Source organism: Protomyctophum bolini (genome assembly GCF_963924005.1).
Source record: "Protomyctophum bolini genome assembly, chromosome: 13".
In the NCBI taxonomy this organism is placed as follows: Eukaryota; Metazoa; Chordata; class Actinopteri; order Myctophiformes; family Myctophidae; genus Protomyctophum; species Protomyctophum bolini.
Genome location: NC_137874.1, coordinates 25,873,802 through 25,894,915, shown reverse-complemented (window position 1 = coordinate 25,894,915; position 21,114 = coordinate 25,873,802). Strand labels below are relative to the sequence as shown.

General features: G+C 44.5%; 1 protein-coding gene across 9 annotated transcripts in view; it reads left to right on the top strand.

The window, feature by feature from the left end:
- Window positions 1–21,114, top strand: part of auts2a (activator of transcription and developmental regulator AUTS2 a) — a 322,838-nt gene that overhangs the window by 268,892 nt on the left and 32,832 nt on the right. For all 9 annotated transcript variants that reach the window (XM_080780254.1, XM_080780259.1, XM_080780256.1 and 6 more), the window contains one exon: window positions 13,405–13,453. In XM_080780254.1, the coding sequence (XP_080636380.1) occupies window positions 13,405–13,453 (49 nt within the window). The remainder of the gene's footprint in view (window positions 1–13,404; window positions 13,454–21,114) is intronic.

Below are 21,114 nucleotides of genomic sequence, written 5' to 3'. Positions count from 1 at the left end.
TTCATAAGCTGTGTCAGGTGCTACCTTGCCCAAAGCATTAGTGGAATGGGAGTGGATGACAGGTGTTCTGCCTGTCAGATCGGTAGCCCCCTGAGGGCTTAGCGCAGTCAGAGTTACAACTCCACAGAGCATGACTAAAAGACCCCCTCCACTAACACCCTTTCATTGGGAGAGTTGCCGAACTCTCTAAATGACTTCCTGAGGGCTCGCCAACCGCCCTCATGCAAACAATGTGATCATCGGAGCACACTAATCACTTGACAGCAGAGGAAAACACAAAGACGTGTGAGTCACTCTCGCTCTCCAGCCAAAACTCAGTCTTGAGTTGAACCCAAGCTAACTTGGCTCACGCTAGCCCAGGTCCCCAAAGCGTGTTGTTGGAGTTGGCCCATGTGACCCCGTGGGCCACCATATTGTTCATTGTGCTGAATTAAAACTTTTCAGACGAATTGTTTACCTCTGTGTAAATGGGACAGTGAAAGGAGAACCAAGTGTTACAATTGTGTGTGCGTGTGTGCGTGTGTGCGTGTGTGCGCGCGTGTGTGTGTGTGTGTCACATTTACATTCCGGTATGTGCCCATACATGTGTGGTGAGGTCAAGTTGTATGAGGCATTTCAGCTGTCTTCCTTGCTAAGCAACACAGACTCTCCCTGTCAAGTGTGAAATCCTCTTACAGGCTCTCTCTGTGTGTGTGTGTGTGTGTGTGTGTGTGTGTGTGTGTGTGTGGGGGGGGGGGGGTGGTCGGGGGTGCACACACCAGTGTGCGTATATGTGCACGCATGACATGACAGCCAGCGGCAGCCTCAGATCATCTTGTAGTAGCTTCATGTTGGTAAACACAGTACATGGTAAGCCCAGATGAGCCGGCCACTGATGATTGGGTTTACAGCAGCTGATAATCTCGGGTGCCATGGCTCCACACTGCCACCATTTCTCTCCCACCGTAAATCTGTCTAGTGCCACATGCACAAAAAACGGATTGGTAAAGGATTGTTTACACTTGACTTATGTTGGGGTTTTTACATTATTATTCTTATCTCCAGCAACCCACACTGGCAAATATAGGGGCGTGTCCCTTTCTGCTTCTTCTTCTTTGTTTCAGTATTTATTAGCCTTCTTTGAACCATCTACTGCTGACATTTCTTTATCTGTTTTGTGCGGTATAGTATTCTAATTTCTATGATGGCTTTCTCTTTTCATAAAGTAGCTATGTAGAGTATTCAGATTGTAGACAGTTATTGCTATGCCAGTCACAAAACTGTACCTGTTTTCTGTAATCCCAGTGTATTAGCATCATAATATCTATACTATATTTCACCTTATGTAAAATTGTGTTATTCGTTGGTTGCTTTCTTTTTTGTACTTTGTGACATATGTTATACTCATAGGGTGTCCTTGAAAAAGAGAGCATGGTCTCAATGGGCTCCCCTGAATAAATATAGGTCAATAAAAACAAATTAGAATCGGCATTTTTTGTATGACCAAATTATGTAGCCACTAAGTGCAAACCTCAGTGGCAATGCTGCCGCCACCAGTGTAAAATGTTAGTCTGGAGACCTGGGTGGTTTTTAGCACCTATGGTCCTCTGAGTCCAGGTATAGACACACACAGGCAGTGAGTCCAGGTATAGACACACACATAGGCACACAAGCTGGAATAAAACACCTCGTTCATTGCTGCACTCAGGCTCTCATCGTGCATACTCACACAAACACTTATGCCTCTCCAGGTGTCGCTCGAAAAGCAACAACAAGCCATACGGTTGATCATTTGAAACAAGTACATAAACAAACACAAACAAACACTGTTTACAGAGTGGCGTGCGCGTGGCGTGCGCATGCACACACGCACACACACACACACACACACACACACACACACACACACACACACACACACACACACACGTCACACACACACACACACACACACACACACACACACACACACACACACACACACACACACACACACACACACACACACACACACCTCTCTCTCTCAGAGAGAACACACAGTTATATCTGTACCCTGGGAGCCTTGCGTCCACTCAAATAACCCCGTGCTGAATGTGCTCCTGTCAGGCAGCCAGTGGGGCAGCCTTACAATGTGCACATTTAGGACCCCGGGTTGCCTGACAGCGGTGCAGTGAGTTTGCGGAGGCAAAGCATGGAATGTTGTCCCACGGGCACAAACAGGGCACACGCAGGGCCCTCTCAAAGGCATCTCTATTACAGGCAGACAAGCAGGTCCTTATGTCATGGTTCACAGGCCCCCGGAGAGACACACATTTACAGACGGGGTGCTCTGTGCCATGCCAGCATGCGTCCTCCTGGAAATCTACTGGTCCCACTCTCTATTTAAAAGGAAAAAAAACACTGTCCCCACTTACAAGGAATCATATTTCTGATTTGACAGTGATATGCACTGTCAAATATATGCTCGTATACAAAATAAGCATACTGAAATTTATAGACTGCTGTAAGTGCAGTCATGATGCCCTTGAGAGCCTCAACGCATTTCTTTCCCCCATTGATGATAAAATAACAGTAAATGAAGAGGTAACGTGATGTTCATGAACATCTACTGTTTTTGGTGTACTAGTGCACTGTTATGTTCTTAACACGCAGTAGCTAAGAACATAAAAACACACACTCATACTGCACTGCAAATGAACCTGGAAGAGCAATGAAGCCTTGGAATGGTTGCTGAATGTGCCAATACCAAGCGAGGCAGCCGTGTCTCACCCACACTGTTCTCATTTTTTACACTCCCAACAGTGTAACTGTAATTGTAAGTTTGACCGTGTAAAGATCGACCGAATTGAGTAAAAAAAAAAATTAATCAAATTTATGTAGAGGAATTGACTGTGCAGTGGCGTTTTATAGATAGTGATAGATAAAGAGGGCTGTGATCTTGTGAAGGACCAGCACTGGCGCGGGTTGATTACCAGCCACCACTGATAACGCTGCATGTTAATCATTGTAAACATCATGTTGTGGCTTTGACACACTTAGGCTTATCTGTAATTGTGGTAATTGTTAGCAGCGTTTAACAGAGATCATTTGCCAGATATGCAAAATGAAACCAAAAGGGGGAGTGGGGTTGTAGACGGAGGACCTTATATCGATGGAGGCGATAGAGCCCCATCTCACTGTGCTGTTAATGAAAGGCTGCCACAGGCCAAGGCTGGAGATGAGGGGGTCATGAAATATTTAAATGTGCGGGGCTTCAAAGTGTAAGGAGGCTCGCTATGCTTGTCAACAGACAGACCCCCTGGTAGCATCGCCGTGGCCCCCATCTCCGGCCCACAACCAGCTCCACATGTAGGTCACAAAACCACAGGCTCACTTTTCATCTAACGGTGCGGGAGCTAGGGGAATGGAGAGGGCTTTCACAGATGAAATCTCTCCCTCTTGTCTCTGAACACACACACATATTCACTTGGGCGCATAGTGTACACTGGCACACACACGTACGTACATGCGCGCACGCACACACAACATACACACTCCCTCTTTTCTGCTTGTTCAACCAGTCGCCTGTGCTCTAGTGTTACGGGAGGGGAAGAGAGGGGTGAGAGGTGGCCAGGCCAGGGAAGGATATCCTAGCTTGCGTCTCGGTGGAATTTGACATGTTAAAACATTCTGTCACATAACAGAAGGCTGTTGACCCCCCCCCCCCCCCACACACACACACACACACACACGCCCACCAGTCCTAGCCCTCGTCCGACCTTCCATCTTCCCATCTCTCAGCCCCCAACCCCACCCTGCAGCAGGGATGACTACAGTATAGGCAGAACAACGGCGGCCTTATTTAGTTCAGTCCCTGTGAAATGCAATTAGAAACCCCTCCATGGCCAGCGGGGGCCTGGGCCAAGACGGAGAGAGAGAGAGAAAGAGAGACAAAGAGAGAGGCAGAGACCTCCCTGCTGTCTGTCAAGCTGGCTTTTGAAGTCCGGGGCCATCTCATGTCCCCTAGAGAGCCTATCATTGGGCTCTGGAGCAGTTGAGCTCAGAAAAGAGCCTTGGCGAGGCTGAGCTGAGTGGTGTAGCGAGGGGGGCATGTGTGCGTGTATGGGGGGGGGGGGGGGGGGGTGGCTGTCTCAGTTCATGTGTGCGTGTATGGGGGGGAGGGGGGGGGGTGGCTGTCTCAGTTCATGTGTGTGTGTATGGGGGGGGGGGGTGGCTGTCTCAGTTCATGTGTGCGTGTATGGAGGGGGGGGGTGGCTGTCTCAGTTCATGTGTATGGGGGGGGGGTGGCTGTCTCAGTTCATGTGTGCGTGTATGGGGGGGGGGGGGGGCTGTCTCAGTTCATGTGTGCGTGTATGGGGGGGGGGGGCTGTCTCAGTTCATGTGTGCGTGTATGGGGGGGGGGGGGGGGGTGTGGCTGTCTCAGTTCATGTGTGCGTGTATGGGGGGGGGGGTGGCTGTTTCAGTTCATGCCTGACAGAATGGTCTTGACGGAGCGTTTCAGAAGCCTAATCCCTCTGACCATTTTCCTCCAGCTGGGCAGATCGTTTGGGGGGAAGGCACAGGAGTCTATCAGAAGGCAGACAGATTTTAATACCGGCCTTCCTGGTGATTTCCTCCATGTTCTTCCTGTAGTCATTCCTCTTTTTAGAGGCACAGCAGGGCATTTTCTCTCTCACCCCTCCACCCTCGATCACCCCCTGGCTCACACACACACACACACACACACACACACACACACACACACACACACACACACACACACACACACACACACACACACACACACACACCAGCTCTCTCATCACAGTGGCAGGACAAAGGCGAAAATATCCCTGCCAGTGCGGTAGCTCTTGTTTGGTACGAATTCAAAGCCAGGGAGAGGGGCAGTCCCTTTGGTTGTTGACATCTACTGGGTCTCTGTGAATATAGACATGCAGATAAGGTGGCGGGAGGGCTGTTCAGAATGTATTCTTTTTGTCTGGAAAATAGCACCATGGAAGAGCTTTTGAGAATATTGTGACTAAAGATAATAATATAATGTTTAGTCTGTGTGATGAAGTCAGGTGCACTATTGCTTGAAAAGTGATGATGACTTTAATCGAGTGTGAATCTAGTGAGCTTTTATATTGGCTATTTTTGGTGAAGACTTTTGGCGTAGAGGGAGAAGAGGAAGGGGTCATTGTGGTCCGTGGGGGCCCTGGTAAATAACTATAGGGTTTAAGCGGTTAACTCAGCATTTTACCATCTTTCAAACCTGAAACCTGTGTCTGTGAGTATGTTTGCCTGCGTGCGTGTGTGGGTGTGCACACATGCTGGTCTCTGTTAGAAGGGGAGGAAGTGATTGACTGGCCTGAAATTACCAACTGCATGTGGCAGACCACATTCCATGGCAATGTCTATAATTTAGACAAAAGGGTCTCTCATTTCTCATGAGAATACAGGAGAAAATGCATTAGGGATGTAACCAAAGCATTTGGAGGAAGGGAGGGTTGAACCCCATTTCTTGCATTGTTTTCTAGAGGGACATTGGACGGATGACCGGTCAAAGTACGTCGATAAAGTCAGTTCTTACACACCACAATGTCAATGGGATGTGATTATTGCCTACCTGATCCAGATAATGTCTACCATTGAAACAGGCCAGTTATCTGGAGGTCCTACAGCCCTGACTGCTTTCAGAGACCAGGGGTAGATAAGCAGATCCGGAGAAGCAGATAACACGGTCTCTACAGGCTTTTAACATGAGGAAGGAATACTTTCCTGCCGCCCCCTGACTGACATATGATGTGAGTTTCATATCTCTCAGCTCAGGAAGCCTTATTATAGCAGAAAGGATCTGCTTTTAGCGTTCCCGTTATCGTATCAGATGGAAGCTTTTATCCCTGTGTCCGCCATGCAGTCTCATAACTATTCAGAATGCCAGTCACTCCCCCTGTGCGATAAGCGCAGTGTTAAATAAGTGGTGAAGCACATGCGAGATAAAGCTTCTCTTTTTGCCATTGTCATTCAAAGGTTTGATTTTCAAAAGTACATCTGTGGCAGGAAATGGTCAATCCCCTAAAGTCACCAGACGTTTAGTACAAACATACTGTTTATAGATTGTGCTCCTACTTTCATCATGCTTATGTTTACCCAAGTCCATAAACTCATTGGTCTTATGTGGAGTACATGTTCCTTTGTGTCTGTGCATGCATGCATGTGCAACAACCTGAATTTGAACTCTGATATTCCATGTACCAAACAATTACCCCTCATCCAAAACGGAATCCCCACCCTTCGGCCAATGGATAAATTACTCTTCTGGGCTTTCGGGCAGGACTGCATGCGTGCATGCGTGACGTGCGTGCACGTATGTATGTTCACCTGAAGTGTCCCCATTTTGCTACAGTGAGTGACAGATTCATTTTGTGTCTGACTATGTGTCTGAGGAATTGCGAAGAAAGGGTCTGTCAGTGCATCCATGCAGTGGTGGTGGGGTGATAGTGGAGATTAGGGGTAGTTGTTCTGTCAGTGCAACCATGCAGTGGTGGTGGGGTGATAGTGGAGATTAGGGGTAGTTGTTCTGTCAGTGCAACCATGCAGTGGTGGTGGGGTGATAGTGGAGATTAGGGGTAGTTGTTCTGTCAGTGCAACCATGCAGTGGTGGTGGGGTGATAGTGGAGATTAGTGCAGTGGTGGTGGGCTGATAGTGGAGATTAGGGGTAGTTGTCATTGGCATCCCAGTTCAGGCACTGGAAGATAAGGTCAGATATAATGACGGTGTTAAGAAAGAATAATAATCCTTCTGACTGATGAGTGGTGTTAGCAGGAGTAGTGTTGGCAATTCTCAATGGATGTGTTTGTATGTTTTACGAAATGAACCCTTCATTGAGATTTGCCATATGGTTCTGTGTGCTGCTCATTTTTCACGTGTGAATCGTGTTGCAATGCAATCCAGCAAAGTTTAACTAGTCTCAACTTCTTTATGCAAGGCTTTGCATTGTTTCAACATGTTGCTGGTCAACGTGCTTACCAATGGACGAGGCTTATTGAAATACATAGCAAAATAACTGGTTTTCCCGCATAGCAAATCTCAGGACACCCAATGTTTGGACATTTTCCCCCAGATTTAGAACAACAAGGCAGAGATTACTCCAGACTATTTCAGCCTTGACGCACCGCCTAGACTGAGACTAAACATCAGAATATGCTACCACCAATGTAGTTTGTTTTCCATAACGTATGTTACACAAACCCACCAACCCTTATACTCTGCACTGGGGCTGAACATTTCATTATCTAGATATTTCACTCTAGTGTGAGCGCATGTGTGCATGGGTTTCACAGGATTTGTCGCCTGTCCTCCCAAGTCCCAATCTGCTCGCTCGTCTCTTGCAAATGTTTTATAAACAACACGTGTAAATAAGCAGCAAGCAGCTTAAATAGCCTTCCATATGAAAAGCTTTACTGTTTACATTGGTTCCATATGTCAGATTCGAAACAGAAGTAATGTTTTGTATTGAATGATAACAGTGATTTTCGTGACCATTGCAAAGCTTAGCACGTTCGTCAAGTTGGACGGAAGTAAGTGTTTGAATTCTGGTCAGAGCTTGATTTGTAAGAAACAAAACCCTGCAAGGAGTCCCAATAAGAGTGTCACGTCATTGACCATATTCACAACAGCCATTTTGCTCATGCAAAATGGCGGCCAGTGGTGTGTGAACATAGTGGCGGCATGGTGTGTGAATATAGTCAATTATCTGAGTAAACTAGCTGTCAAATACTATCAACTAAATGGATGTGTTGGGTTGGGTAAATTGAATTACATTGAGCCATGTCGATGTTTTTTAATCAAACTAACATCATCATTTCATTAGTTACATTACTCAGGATATTTTGTGCACAGACCATGACGACAACCATCCTCCTACAGATGAACCGACATGACAGTTACTAACATTGGTATAAAATAAAATCTGTCAAATATAATTGCTAAATCTAAAGCTTATTAGCAGTCGTATTGAGGTCATAGATAGCAATATATGCAAAGAACAGAAAGACACAATTAAAAAATGTTGTGTATTTTTATAATAAAAGTCAGATTTGTATTACTTCAAGTCCAGTCAAACAAAAGTGTAAAGCGTGCTAACATCAGCCGGCACCAACCAATTTCAAATAATATAATGACATCCACCTGTCAATCAATCTAAAACACAGAGACACCAGTATCTTGAATGTAGACAAACCTGTCAGACATTATTATAAACAATCTAATCTTCCCTGTTCTTGGCATGTCATAATATGTGAACATTCGTCAAGGTCTGCAAGGTCACATGCGACGCGTTGTCTAGTCACGTTGTAGATCGCATCAAATTGATCCAGTCAAATACACCAACGCAGGATCTGTGTCACCGCAGCTAGGAAATACATCACAATACGGAAAGTACATACAGGTAGTCTCCGTTTGTTTTTAACTGCAACTACAAAGCATTATGAAAGTCACACATTGAGGATATAGCAAGTTTGTGAGAAAATAATGTTGCAAAAAAGGTTGTTGTTTTTGTTAGCAGGAAGCTAACATGCTCTTGGAAGTTGGCCATTTTTTTGGACAGAAAAAGCACTATGTCGGTGTTCAATCATTTGAATATAGACTATATCTATGGGTCAGGTATATGCCTCCAAATTGTCAATTCAACACATGTTTTGTCACTTGTCAGGTATATCCCTCACATTAACATACTATGTACATTTTATAAAGGATCTATTAAAAGTAAATAACATATCAAAGGAAACATGTTATATTCAAAAGTGAATTTGAGTTGACAAAATTATTGAACCCTCATGTTCCTGTGAAGGTGTTCAGGACCCAACAGTAATACTGATAGTGGTGTCAATGTGAACTTGCAGAGTTATCTCTACTCAGCTTAGATGACTGCCATTCTCCATTGACATTCCACATCCCATTCCAGTGTGAATTAGAGAATGAGGAAAAACTGAGCCCTGCGATTGCAGGAGAGAAAGAGCTCAACGTTTTAACGGGCAAATGTAATAAGAGCTTTTAACATATTACATTGCCTGCACTCATGTTACGCTTATCAGTAATATTTTAAATGAGGAGAGAGATTTGGAATAATGGCAGCAGGAAGGCTCATGAAAAGAGAGCCAGTCTCCTGTGATTGCAATCTAGGAAAAGAGTTCCTGTAAAATTAAACCAGGGCTGCTGGGGGAGAGAAAAACATGCTTCTGGTTACTTTGAAGTGAAGGATCAGGGTTTACAAAAAATGGGGGAAAGAAAGATGACAAAATGTCAGCCAGAAGCTGATGGTCTATAGACAGAACTTCGATGCACAGACGGCAATTACTGGGATACATAGCATAACTCCAGACGTTTGCGTTTGATCTCGGCACGCTCTCAGGCACAGCCAGGCATAGTTTTTCCACAACAGATTGCAGTGTGTGTGCGTGCGTGCGTGCGTGCGTGCGTGTGTGCGTGCGTGCGTGCCTGCTGTCAGCGTTTCATTCGAATTAAAAATAATGTGCAGTGAGAGATCCGGTCGCTGATTGTTTGGCGGTGAGGATGTAATCACAGACTTGGGGTTGCTCTCAAATCTGATAATGAGCGTTTAGGATGGGGAGCGGTGAGCCATTCATCGCTGCTGCTGCTGCACAGGCCCATGAAGGGAGTTGGTAGCCATTTTCTTTCTGTGGCAGCGGTATAAATATATATGTTGCAGCCAGGCGTGTAATACATCTGAAAGAAAACCACAATAAGCTCTTGATGTATCATCACGTTCTCCACATCAAAACACAAGAATGCCTGTGATAAAAAATTACTAGCTACCATAACGTTATTCCATGGGTAGCTAATTTTAAACACGATTTTACTGGTTTCTTGTTATTAAAATGAAATCTGTGTCTACGCTACAGTAGTATATTTTAGCTAAATAACAATTATTGTTGGTAAAGTCATTCCATAGCCTGTGGGCAACATTACAGAACAAGGTCAATCTATTAATTTAAATTGGTTTCATAGTAACCAAGCAGTGATGCATATCAGGTTTGATTGAAGGACAGTGAATATAATGGACAAGGACAAGTCACTTTCATTTAAGCATTTATCTGCTTCCCATTCCATGTTAAGTACTGGAGCTGTTCAAACTAAGGGAGTTACTGACCTCAAGAGCAGTAGGAATATACAGTAGACCAACCCTGTTTTGCAGGAGCACCCAATGATTATGGGCCTGGCTGGCATCATTTACTCATTTGTAAAAATCACACTCGTTTGAAGTGAGGGGCGCCTCACTCCTTTGGTATTTATATTGTACCACATTACCTCACATGATGTTTACTGCTGTAAACACACATTAAAAGTCCATAGACTTTGCTGCCATATGACGTACTTTCAAAAGCCAGACGTTGGAGGCGCTAGTTCCCCTCAAAAAAGGCTTTTGTAAACACTGTTTTCACATAAATTACTTAATTTTGTTTCTTGTTTTGATTAACCTGGTTTTACACAACTGAACAAATCATTCAACATTCACTTGTTTGGCGCCAAATTTTAGACCATTTGTTGAAAAGTATAACTTTGGAAAGAATTAGAGCGATGTCCCCTCTTTAGAAGTCATGCACATTTACTGTATATGGCACACTGCTATGGAAGCATAAAGCTCCATACACTGCACCACATACGTGAGTAGCAAATGCAGCAAGCTCCAGCCAACTGACCTTCCTCCTACTACAGGGATGGATTAGCACCCAACTAGGAGCTAAATCTGTTTATTGCTCTGTGTTGGCTGGGGCGTTACTGGCATTGAAAATCTTTTTACAATGTTGTGGATCCAATGACCTCCCAGGCTGTGGGTTAATGTCCATTAGAGAAGCTATAGGATGTTTGTGTGTGCATCAATAAGAGGATTTTCTAGGGACCGCATAAGATTAAGACTCCCATATCGTTTTGGTTTTTTTGACTGTTTGTATGAAGCAGAGTAATCCACTGGGTGGTCATGCTTGCTTCCCCAAGTAAACATCCATCCCAAACATGCAGTGTCAATCATTCAGTGTCAATGCATAGTGTCACTGGTGGAAAATGGCTGCTAATCATGCTGTGTCTGAGAAGCGCATCACTGTCAGAGGCATACGCTTTATAAGTTATAGGTTTATCTGGTTTGGGGCTGGGTTAATAGCTCCAACCAGACAGACATCAAATGGGATGCTGACTTAATGGCTAGATGACCCAAGGAGCTTTTATAGTACCAGGCTGACCTCCCTCTGGGACAGTGGAGTGGGAGTTTATCCAACAGGAAGACAGCGCCTGTGGGCTGTGAGGAGGTGCATGCTGCTCATAAAGAGCGTTTTGTTTTCCTCCCCTCACGGTAGCAGCACCCTACTGGGGAATTCATTAGTGGCTGACATCATCTCACTCTGTAGAGACTGAAAGAAAGAATATCATTCTGTGTCAGTACCTCCCCCTCTCCCTCCCTCTTCTTGCTCGATCGCTCTCTCCCTCTTTCGCGTTTCTGGAGCTCCACTGCCAAGCAGTGTTTGGTTTTTTCTGAGTCCCGCTCACGCCGCCGTTAACGCGTTCGGGAGCTGCCGTGGAGACTGCATTCGGCGCGTCGGAAGCAGAAACGCGTGTGTGTGTTTGTGTTCTGAAGAACTCTCGGGGTTGAGGTTGAACCCGAGTCAGATAGGAATCAGGAGGAAGTGGGAGGAACCGAGCGTCAGGGCGAGCAGCACTCCAGCAGCAGCCAGTCCGTTGGATGAATGGGAATGTGTCTTGTGCTTGGAAGTTCCGGATGAGGAGAGGGTCTGTCTGCGACGGAACCGTCCGAGACCGCAGCGGTAGACAGGCTTTCCAGCTGAAAACAGCACGAAATGCGGCTTGTACCTTCGATATTTTGGTGACAGGTCGTGCGATTCCGTCTCTCCCTTGCTGCAGAGGGAAACTGGTGTGGCTTTGTTGGATTGTTTGTTCAGTTGGACTGCGCTGGTCCATGGACGCAGCCCGCCTGCGCGCACCACCATCACGCAACCTTTTACGGATCCTGTACACTTCATTTTAAGGATATTTTTGATAGGAGAATATATGCTTTAAAAATCACATTGTGGGTTTTTTTCTCCAAGGAGCGACACCCGTGCATCAAAGGATTTTCGTCTCAGCGCTATTGCTGAAGCTTTCTCTGGCATAGCCTGCACATTCTCTCTTTGTCCAAAAGGCGCAGTAGCTTTGTGAGCGCTTCTCGTCTTATTACATTGGATTTTTTTCTTGGAAAGGCTTCTCTTCGCATGGCTGTCTTCAATTTAAACGGAGTAGAGTTCGCCGCCTTTATATGGATTATATTATATGACAAGCAGAATGTGAAACGAGGCTCTATTTATTAGAAAGAGAAAGTAATAACCTGACAAATTTGCCATCTTGCCAAGCCACATCAAAGGTATGCGTGTTGCTTTGAACTGTGCATATGTTTTGTTTGCATATTGCGTGTTGGTTATGGTTATTATGGAATAAGGACACATCAGTCATCATGGTGAAAGATGCGCTTGTTGGGTAGATATATATTTTTACATTGCACCTGATTGGCGTTTGTTCTCATGCGTGTATTGTTTACATTCTGCAAGAGACTTGAAAAATCCCTCACGTCGATATGCCTTGTTCCAATACTATCCTATTCACTAAAACAAACACACTAATTAGTTATTTTGGTTAATTGGGGATTTTTTTCTCTCTCTCTCTTGGTCTGTTTCGCATTGTTTTTTTTTGTTGCGATAGTGTAGCCACACCATCCCTGTCAACGCATCACCATATAAATATTTACATGCATTAAATAAACGGATAAATCATAGTTTTCTTCTGTGGTGGGTTGCAATTTTGCAAATAAGGAATATTATTGTCACGACTCACTATAGTAGCCTATAGGGACTAGACTGCTTTGACACGATACATGCCGTCAAGAGTTTGCAGTGGTGCTAAAAATGTACCGATATTTTAATCATCCAAACATATTTGCGATTTATTGTAGGAAATATCTCTGTTAGACCTGGACAGGTTGTGCAAGTCAACGGTGCTGTTAGTCCTATTTCTAAGATGTATTTGTCGCGCGCAACCAGTAGTTACTGATAAATCTTTCATCTAGTCGACGAGGTTGATATAAAAATACCTCTTACATACATTTAATATTATTATCTAATAGGTTTTAATGATATAAAACGGTGCAAATCGCATCACTCCTTATTTGCATGTAAAAAAGAAAAAAGATGATAGTGCGGCTCTGACAGAGAGCATTGCAGGGTAAACGGACTAGTTTGGCATGAACCAACATTGCCATCAAGTGGCGTCCAGGTGAAATGCCAACTGTTTTGCCTCAATATATATTGTTGAGCATTTACTGTATCTATGAAAGCCCACCTGTCCAAGGACATTTTCTAATGACTCTTTATCTCTTGCAGGTTTCTGATGCCGGTTCAGAGAAATTTTTCAGCACAGCTGCAGTTAAAGGTATGGAGATTGCTTAATAAGTATGTGCATGTAGCTGACAGTCATGTTAACAACACTATTCGTTAATGTGATTTCACAGTATTTAAAAACGAACCTGCTCTGCCTTAGTGAGTGCTAATGCTGACGTCACATTGTAGACTTCTTTATAATCATATAACAGTGCGTTGATTTAGACAGGTCAGGTGTTGAGGTAATTCATGTTCTGTCTGCATCAAATTACTCTTCATGTGACCACCGCGCTCTGACTGTAGGTGCGCTACCCTGTCTGCATCAAAGAAATCAAGAAAGTAACACCTTTTATAATCATCTTGAATTTTATATGTTTAATATAATTGTATATATATATACTATTTATATCAAGCCAGATACAATAGAACAGTATACATGAAATAGAAATGTAGCCATTTGACATGCTTTTGTGTAGAATATTATCATTTAGAAATCTACTAGGGTTTGTATTGGAGATGTCCAAGGATGTGCTTATGCTATATGGGAAGGAAGCAAGGATGTGTTCACTCGGTATGGAATGAAACAACGATGTTGTCATAACCTTTATTTCAGCTCAGAGTACATTTTTCTTTCAAATTAAATTTTGGGGTTTATGTGCCTTTATCGATCGTACAGTAGGTAGACGGGAAACAGGAAGAGAGATGGGGCCGCCGGGATCAGGACTCGAACTCGCGACACATTGTCAGGTTACATTGGAGCCTATAGGTGCCCCCCAGACAGCTCGGGGTACAGTTGAGGGGCAGGTCCTCATTTTTAATGTAGCCAAAGATAAAGATGTGCTCACGTTGTATGGAATGAAGCAAGGCCACGGAAGGCATCTGCTTATGGCCTCAGAGTGCAGACACCACATGTGACCTCATTATCAAGTCACTAATTTGCTGTTAAAGGCAGCCCCCTTTTCTCTGGCTTGGGGATAAATGGAGGTGCTCAGTGCGAATAGACATTCCTCTGTAATGGTGGGGAGTAACCATGCAGTGCAGGGAGGAGATTTCAAGACAGGGGGTTATGACCTCTTCAGAGCAGTGGCAGAAACATGGACGATTGGTGCCGATAGATGCATGTAGCCCCCCTCCTCTTCTTCCTGCACTTTTCTTCCATGCCGACCTCCAAACACATTTCCCACATTCTGGCCTTTGATTCCCTCCAGGGCTTGATTTGTGGCGTCCATCGGGGGGCTCAATGGCCATGCTTGACAGGGAGGTTTCCTTTTGAAGGCGCTTCTCTGTGGGAGAGATTTGGTTCCCTTGAAAGGATTAAGGCCCCCTTTGTGTGGCCTAAATCAACACAGGGCCGCCCTCTCTCTCCCTCCGTGAAAGGACCTGACTAGGGGAAACAGTCCACAAAATACGCTTTCTCTCTGCTGCATGGCAGTCCACTCTCTTGGCCCCTATTTCCATTTAAATATCGCCTCTTTTCTTCCCTTTTTACCATCCCGACCCTCCTTCTCTCCTGCCATATGCTAATGTCTATTGCTATCGCAAAAGGCGAGTAAAAGAATCCAGGTGCAGACGGAGTTGGGGCCACTGGTATTTTTATGGAGGGTCTTGCAGAGATTAAAAGAGCTGGCTGGGTTTTTTGTTGGAGGAGATTACTACCACAACGTAACCAAGCCTTAAACAGCTCTGACCAGAAATCGCAAAAGAGGTTCTCCATTTGTGGGGAGATGAATGTCAATATTTGCCCAAGGGCAGGTGCAGAAAGTCTCTCCATTTGTTTTGCCGTTTGTGCTGTGTTGTTGGTACACAGAAAATGCTTTTTCTGGGGCTTAGTGTTCAGTATGGGGCTATTAAAGCGGGCCATGGCACTGAGTGAGTAAGCTAAATGTCAGGCAACGGAAATAACATTCAAACACAGCCATAGTCAGTTTATTCTAGGGAGCGCTGCAATGATGGAATCGTTCTAAATGCTTTAGTTAGACATAGAGATAGAGATCAAAATATATCCAAGTTGTAGAAATATAGAAATACTTGTTGAATCACATCTGGGAACACATTCAATACCATCAATACCATCAATACCATGAAGTCATCAGTATAAAAATGCCCGTTTTTTAAACACAGGGTATTACTGTGCTGTAGAAACTACTGTAAGTGGGAATATAATACTTGCTGGTGTGCCGAAATGATGCAACAAGACTATGGAAACTTTGGTTGGAAAAGTGTTTGAGGGCAGTCTCGCATCCCTCTGAACATGGGTGGTTGTTAGCGCAAGCCCCGGAGCTCTCACTGTGGCTACTTCACATATCAAAAATTATAGTACATTTTCTATCCCCTCTCTCACCAGCCACAATGTTTAGTTTTTTTCATACATACATACAAACATACAACAGGCCCGTTTTTATTAACGACCTAGTCATGATTGACTGCCCCCTAAGCCAATGTGAGTCTGACCCCATAGCCCATACTCTAAAACGCCGCCTAAGCAATTGGGAGTCTGACCCCATACTCTGAAATGGCGCTGAAACGCTGCCAGCCAATCGCATAGTAGCGACACGTGAATCTATTCTACGTCCGAGCATAGACATGGTAACGCCCCGCCTGCCTCTGATTGGCCTTCCGACACTGCCCGTCTTGACTGTCCTCTGAGACGCGAGATTACTCCGTGATGGGAAATAATACAAGAGAATGACAGCTTGGAACGCAGGACAGAATGCAGCCTTGTAACTAACTTGTACGTTTTATTTTTGTAGAAGAGGCAAACTTCTTTGCTTTGCTTTGATTGAATAATTGATTGAACATGTACGTTGTACTATGATTTGATTTGGTGTGTTCTAAATAAAGTATTATTGTATTAATCTAATTATAGTAAACTAGTACTATTATACTAAAAAGGATAAAGATGAAGGGAAAAGAGACCTTTTTACAGTACAATAATGTTTGAAGTTTACACGTACAAATAAATTACACAATAATCAACACAAACACTTTATTTAGAACACACCCAAATCAAATCAGATTACGGCGTAGTGTTCAATCAATTATTATTCCATCAAAGCAAACGGCATAAACAATATTAGTTTGCCTCTTCTACAAAAACAAAAGTTACAAGGCTGCATCCTGTCGCGCATGCCAAGCTGTCATTCTCAGATTCTCTTGTATTATTATTAAGGGATCAAGAAGTCACGAAGTGACTTTGGTCACTTATTCTTTTTTTTCTTTTTTTTCTTTTTTCCTTCTTCTCCTCCGTCCGCCAAAAATAGCAGTTTTGGCTGAACCGTGCAGTCGGTTTTCGCGAAACGTGGGAATCTAGTAGAGGGCCATGCCAAACGGTGACCATGTGAAGCCCATGACCATTGGCCAAAGGGTGGCGCTATAGCACTCAATTGAACATGCAAGCTTTGAACGTACATATCTCATGAACCATTTGACCGATAGAAATGACACTTTGATACATTATGTGTCTCAGATTTCCCGCCGTTTTGAGCAGTTTGAAAAATGCTTATACCTGATTTTCTGCCTTGATTTTTGAGCAACTTGTGTGAAATGTTCTACACACAATCTATGGACCATTACTGAAATACCGGTTGAAGAGAAGTTTGTACGTGAACACATGAACAGCGCACACACTGTAGAAATTAATAATGACATTCCCAAAACGAGTACACATACTTGTTACCAAAAACACTGAATGGTTTTGCTGTTTACAATGTAGTCACTGATTGTATCTATGTAGCTCAGTCAGTAGAGCTCTTTCCCTTGGACCACAAGGTTGTGTGTTCAAATCCGGGTACCGACAACTCTGATTCTTATTTGTGCATATTGTTCTTATTGCGTATTGTCTTCTTTCTTGGTCCCGCCTTATTGCTGCTTGCAGCTATATTAATTATTATTATTGTACTTATTATTGTACCTCGGAGGCGCAGATGAGTAAGCCTTGGACCAAGGCTACCTCGGAGGAAAGTCTGGTAAGGCCGGCAGTGTCGGTAGGCCAATCAGAGGCAGGCGGGGTGTTACCATGTCTATGAATAGATTCACACATAGCGACCTAGTCATGATTGGCTGCCTCCTAAGCTACGTATGAGAGATAAAGTCCAAATGGAAGCACGCAGTCACTCACATCTAAAAAAAATACCTGTGCTGAACAAAAGATACGTACGGTACATTGAAAAAGGAAAGCAGTCCGCACACTGTTCAGGAGCTCCCAGGTTACTTGTTACTTTGTCCTGGGTAGAAACGTTGTGTCTTTAATAAACGAGTAACCTGGGAGCTACACAACAGTGATATGATATGATAAGATATGATATGATATGATATGATATGATATGATATGATATGATATGATATGATATGATATGATATGATATGATATGATATATAGCTTATGATGCCTCCTAAGCTATCACACGCGCACCCAGACCACACTCTGCAACAATACACTGCAGCGCGGAGCGAAGCGCCTGATAACACCGGCTAATGTTATGAGCTAAAAAAAAAGAAAAAAAGGGGGACAGTTGCAGAGACAGCTGGAGACAGCGCTTGTTTCACCTGATAAATATGACCTGAAGGATGATTGGAGGATGTTTTGTCTGCTCATGTTAGCTTCAAGCATAGGCCATGGTTATGAGCTATAGATTCGTAAACAGCATACTACTTTTGTCTTTTCCTCCCTCGTTCTACTCACACAGGGTTCAGTTTGCCCAGGCACAAACCTTCATTAACTAACAATCACTAAATGTTAGATATAATTACAATGACTGTCAAGGCACCCGCATGTGCCTACAGCTAACGTTAGCAAGCCTGATTCATTTCCTCCCTGGGAGACATTGGACTGAGAAGTCTGGCGTAAGCACCAGTCTGAACCGTGGCACATTGTATTGCCTGTGGGTGAAATAAACATATTTTCCCAAAGCTAAGCTGCTTTCAAGGTGCCATGGGTACAATCCAGACGTTGTTAAGGCTAGCACTGTGTGGGGGCTGAAGCGGGTTGGGGTGAGGGTGGTGCAGATTGCTTGGCTGACGGATTGTGTGAATAGAACATCACACATACAGATCTGTCATCTGATTACTGCCAGGTCCCAGGTTGATAATCTTTAGTTTCTTTCCTCAATTATATTCCCATTCTTTTGGTGTTGTTACTTCCCAGACTATCAGCTGTTAAATCAGCTAAATCAAAGCCAAGAGGCACTGTGTGAGCATAACCCGAGCAAACGATTTTAACTTGTAAAGTGATCAATTGAACTAAATCATTCTCGTAAGCTTTAGCATCTTGTAACTTCTTGTTTCATATTTTATTTCTTCTTCTTCTTCTTCTTCAATAACTTCTGGATAACGTATTGTGTTCTTGGGCACCATACCTTTTTGTCATGCTGCTGATGTGAGTTACAGGTGAAAGAATTTAAGTGATAGTGGTTCTCAGCACTGATGTCACAGTACATTATAGGAACAGGAGATATTGCCAAAACTATGCTGCGCTACTGCGAGATCCTGGGCTTGTGCCAGCGCAGAGAGCACCATCGCTGAAGTGCTCTTCTGCCACCACCAACGGGGGGTACTATTTACTAATGTGTGATGTGGAACTGGAAGGTATAATTTTAGCTGCGCTGATGGCATTGTTTAAAGCGAGAGTGTGGAGAACGGAAAAAGCGTGGCGCAAAGGTGAAGTTTCATGGCGGATAACCGAGCTGAAGAGCTCCCCTAGATTGTCATGGAGAGCTCTCGGCAGCGAAAATGGCCTGTGAGCGTTTAACGTCTGTGTGGGAGGGAACCGAGCCCTTGTTTTTCCTGCCTTGCTTTCACTGTCTCTCTCTCTCTCTCTCTCTCTCTCTCTCTCTCTCTCTCTCTCTCTCTCTCTCTCTCCCTCTCTCTCTCTCTCTTGCTCTTGCTCATTCTCCCTCGCTCTCTCCCCACTTCCTGAGAGGAGGACTGCTGATAGAGCTATATTACTTCCAAGGCTTGCGGGGTTCGCCACCTGCTGTAATCTCGGGTGATATAGGGAGCAACAATCGCACCACAAATCACCCGAGCAGCTCCTAACTCATTCAGCCGACTGGAAAGAGGAGGTTATAGCCTTTTCGCAGCCGCAGTGTTGGTTTACTGCCCCCGGGCTCTCCTCTGCTGCCCTTTGTTTGACCTCTGCCGTCTGTGTGTGGGTTTGTGTGTCAAGGCTCCGCGGCGGGCTGTGGAACTTGACCTGATGCACAGTAGAAAGATGACCCGGCTCCCGCTGGCCCTTTTCTGCATTCTGAGGAATGACTGCAAGTCAAGGACAGTCTGTTTCCCTCTGCTTGGGGTAGGGAGGTGACCGACGGGTCACTGCCCAACCCCCCACCACCCGTCCAAAGGCATAACTGTGTTAGAACAAGACAATATTGTTCAAAACGCAAACCTAATTCAGATCATATGAGCTGTTTATTTGAAAAGAAAAACCTGGATCTGAGCGATTCAGTCCAGTCGTTTGAATGGAATGTCAGTAAAGCAGATGTGAGTCCCTGTTCCTGAGTAGTCTTTATTGCGTATCTGTCTCCAGCCAGGGGTATGTAATGTGTCTCTAAGGGGTAAAGGAAGCTCAATATCCTGTGCTGGAGCTGGAAGGCCCCCCCCCCCCCCCCTCCACTCCATGGCTGCGACTACACACACAGAATGGCTGTATTTCATAGCCATGAAAGGGGGCCGCTCCACCGATGCGTCATGTGCTGACACGGCCGAACAAAGGTTAACAAATCAACGGCGGCCCTCGTTGATTTACTGCCTCACTGTGACAAACAATGCCCTCCTCCCCCGTCCTGCCTCTCTCAGCTCACTGAATGATGCACAGACACGCACTGACTGCGTGTGCGTACGAGAGAGAGGTTTAGTAGACAGAGGAGAAATAGCAAGGTTTCCTATGCTGCATGTTTCAACATAATGTTTAGATTATAGCTCTGATCACACTGAGCTCATTAGTCCCGCTTCTCGGCTATAAGGCATCAGCCTTCAAGCTCTGTGTGTTTGAAGAGATTAACCACTTAAACCCTATGTGATTAGTTGACCGGGGGCTCTCAGGCATCTATCCTTTCCCTCTAAGCCAGCGGCCTTTTGGCCGTGCACTCCCTGTTACCTTCTGACCTAGCTGAAAATTATTATTATTTGTATTAGGATGATGGCAAATAATCACAGAATGTCACTGTACTGAGAGACATGCAGCTATACTCCCGTATCTGCTCTATACTGTACATCTCCTTACAGCAGTGTTGTACCAGATTTTGCCGTTTGTGCTAAATAACACCATAAAACTGCCATGACCCTTTTCATGTCACGCACCCCCTAGAGGGCGTTCACGCATCACAAGGGGTGCACGCACCACAGTTTGGGAACCCCTGCTCTAAGCCATATCTCTGCACCAAAAATAGCAGATCCACAAGAACACAACGCACCACGTTGAAATGCAGTGTGAGCTTGTAGATCTGATATTTTCGCCAAAGGTTCACCTCAGAATAGGTGCACTAGGGTTCATGTGCTTAAGCACTAAAAGTATTACCTAGTATTACTAAGTATTACTTCCACTGTATATAAGGCAGGCATTGTGCTATTAATGCCTGGAGAAAGTGGTTCATTGAGAGCCACTCCCTGGGCTTTAACGCACATTCTTCATGCCAAAATCCATCACAACCAACAACCATCATGGGTGATATCATGCAGAAGGATTATTATGGAATTATGCAGTGATAACAAAGA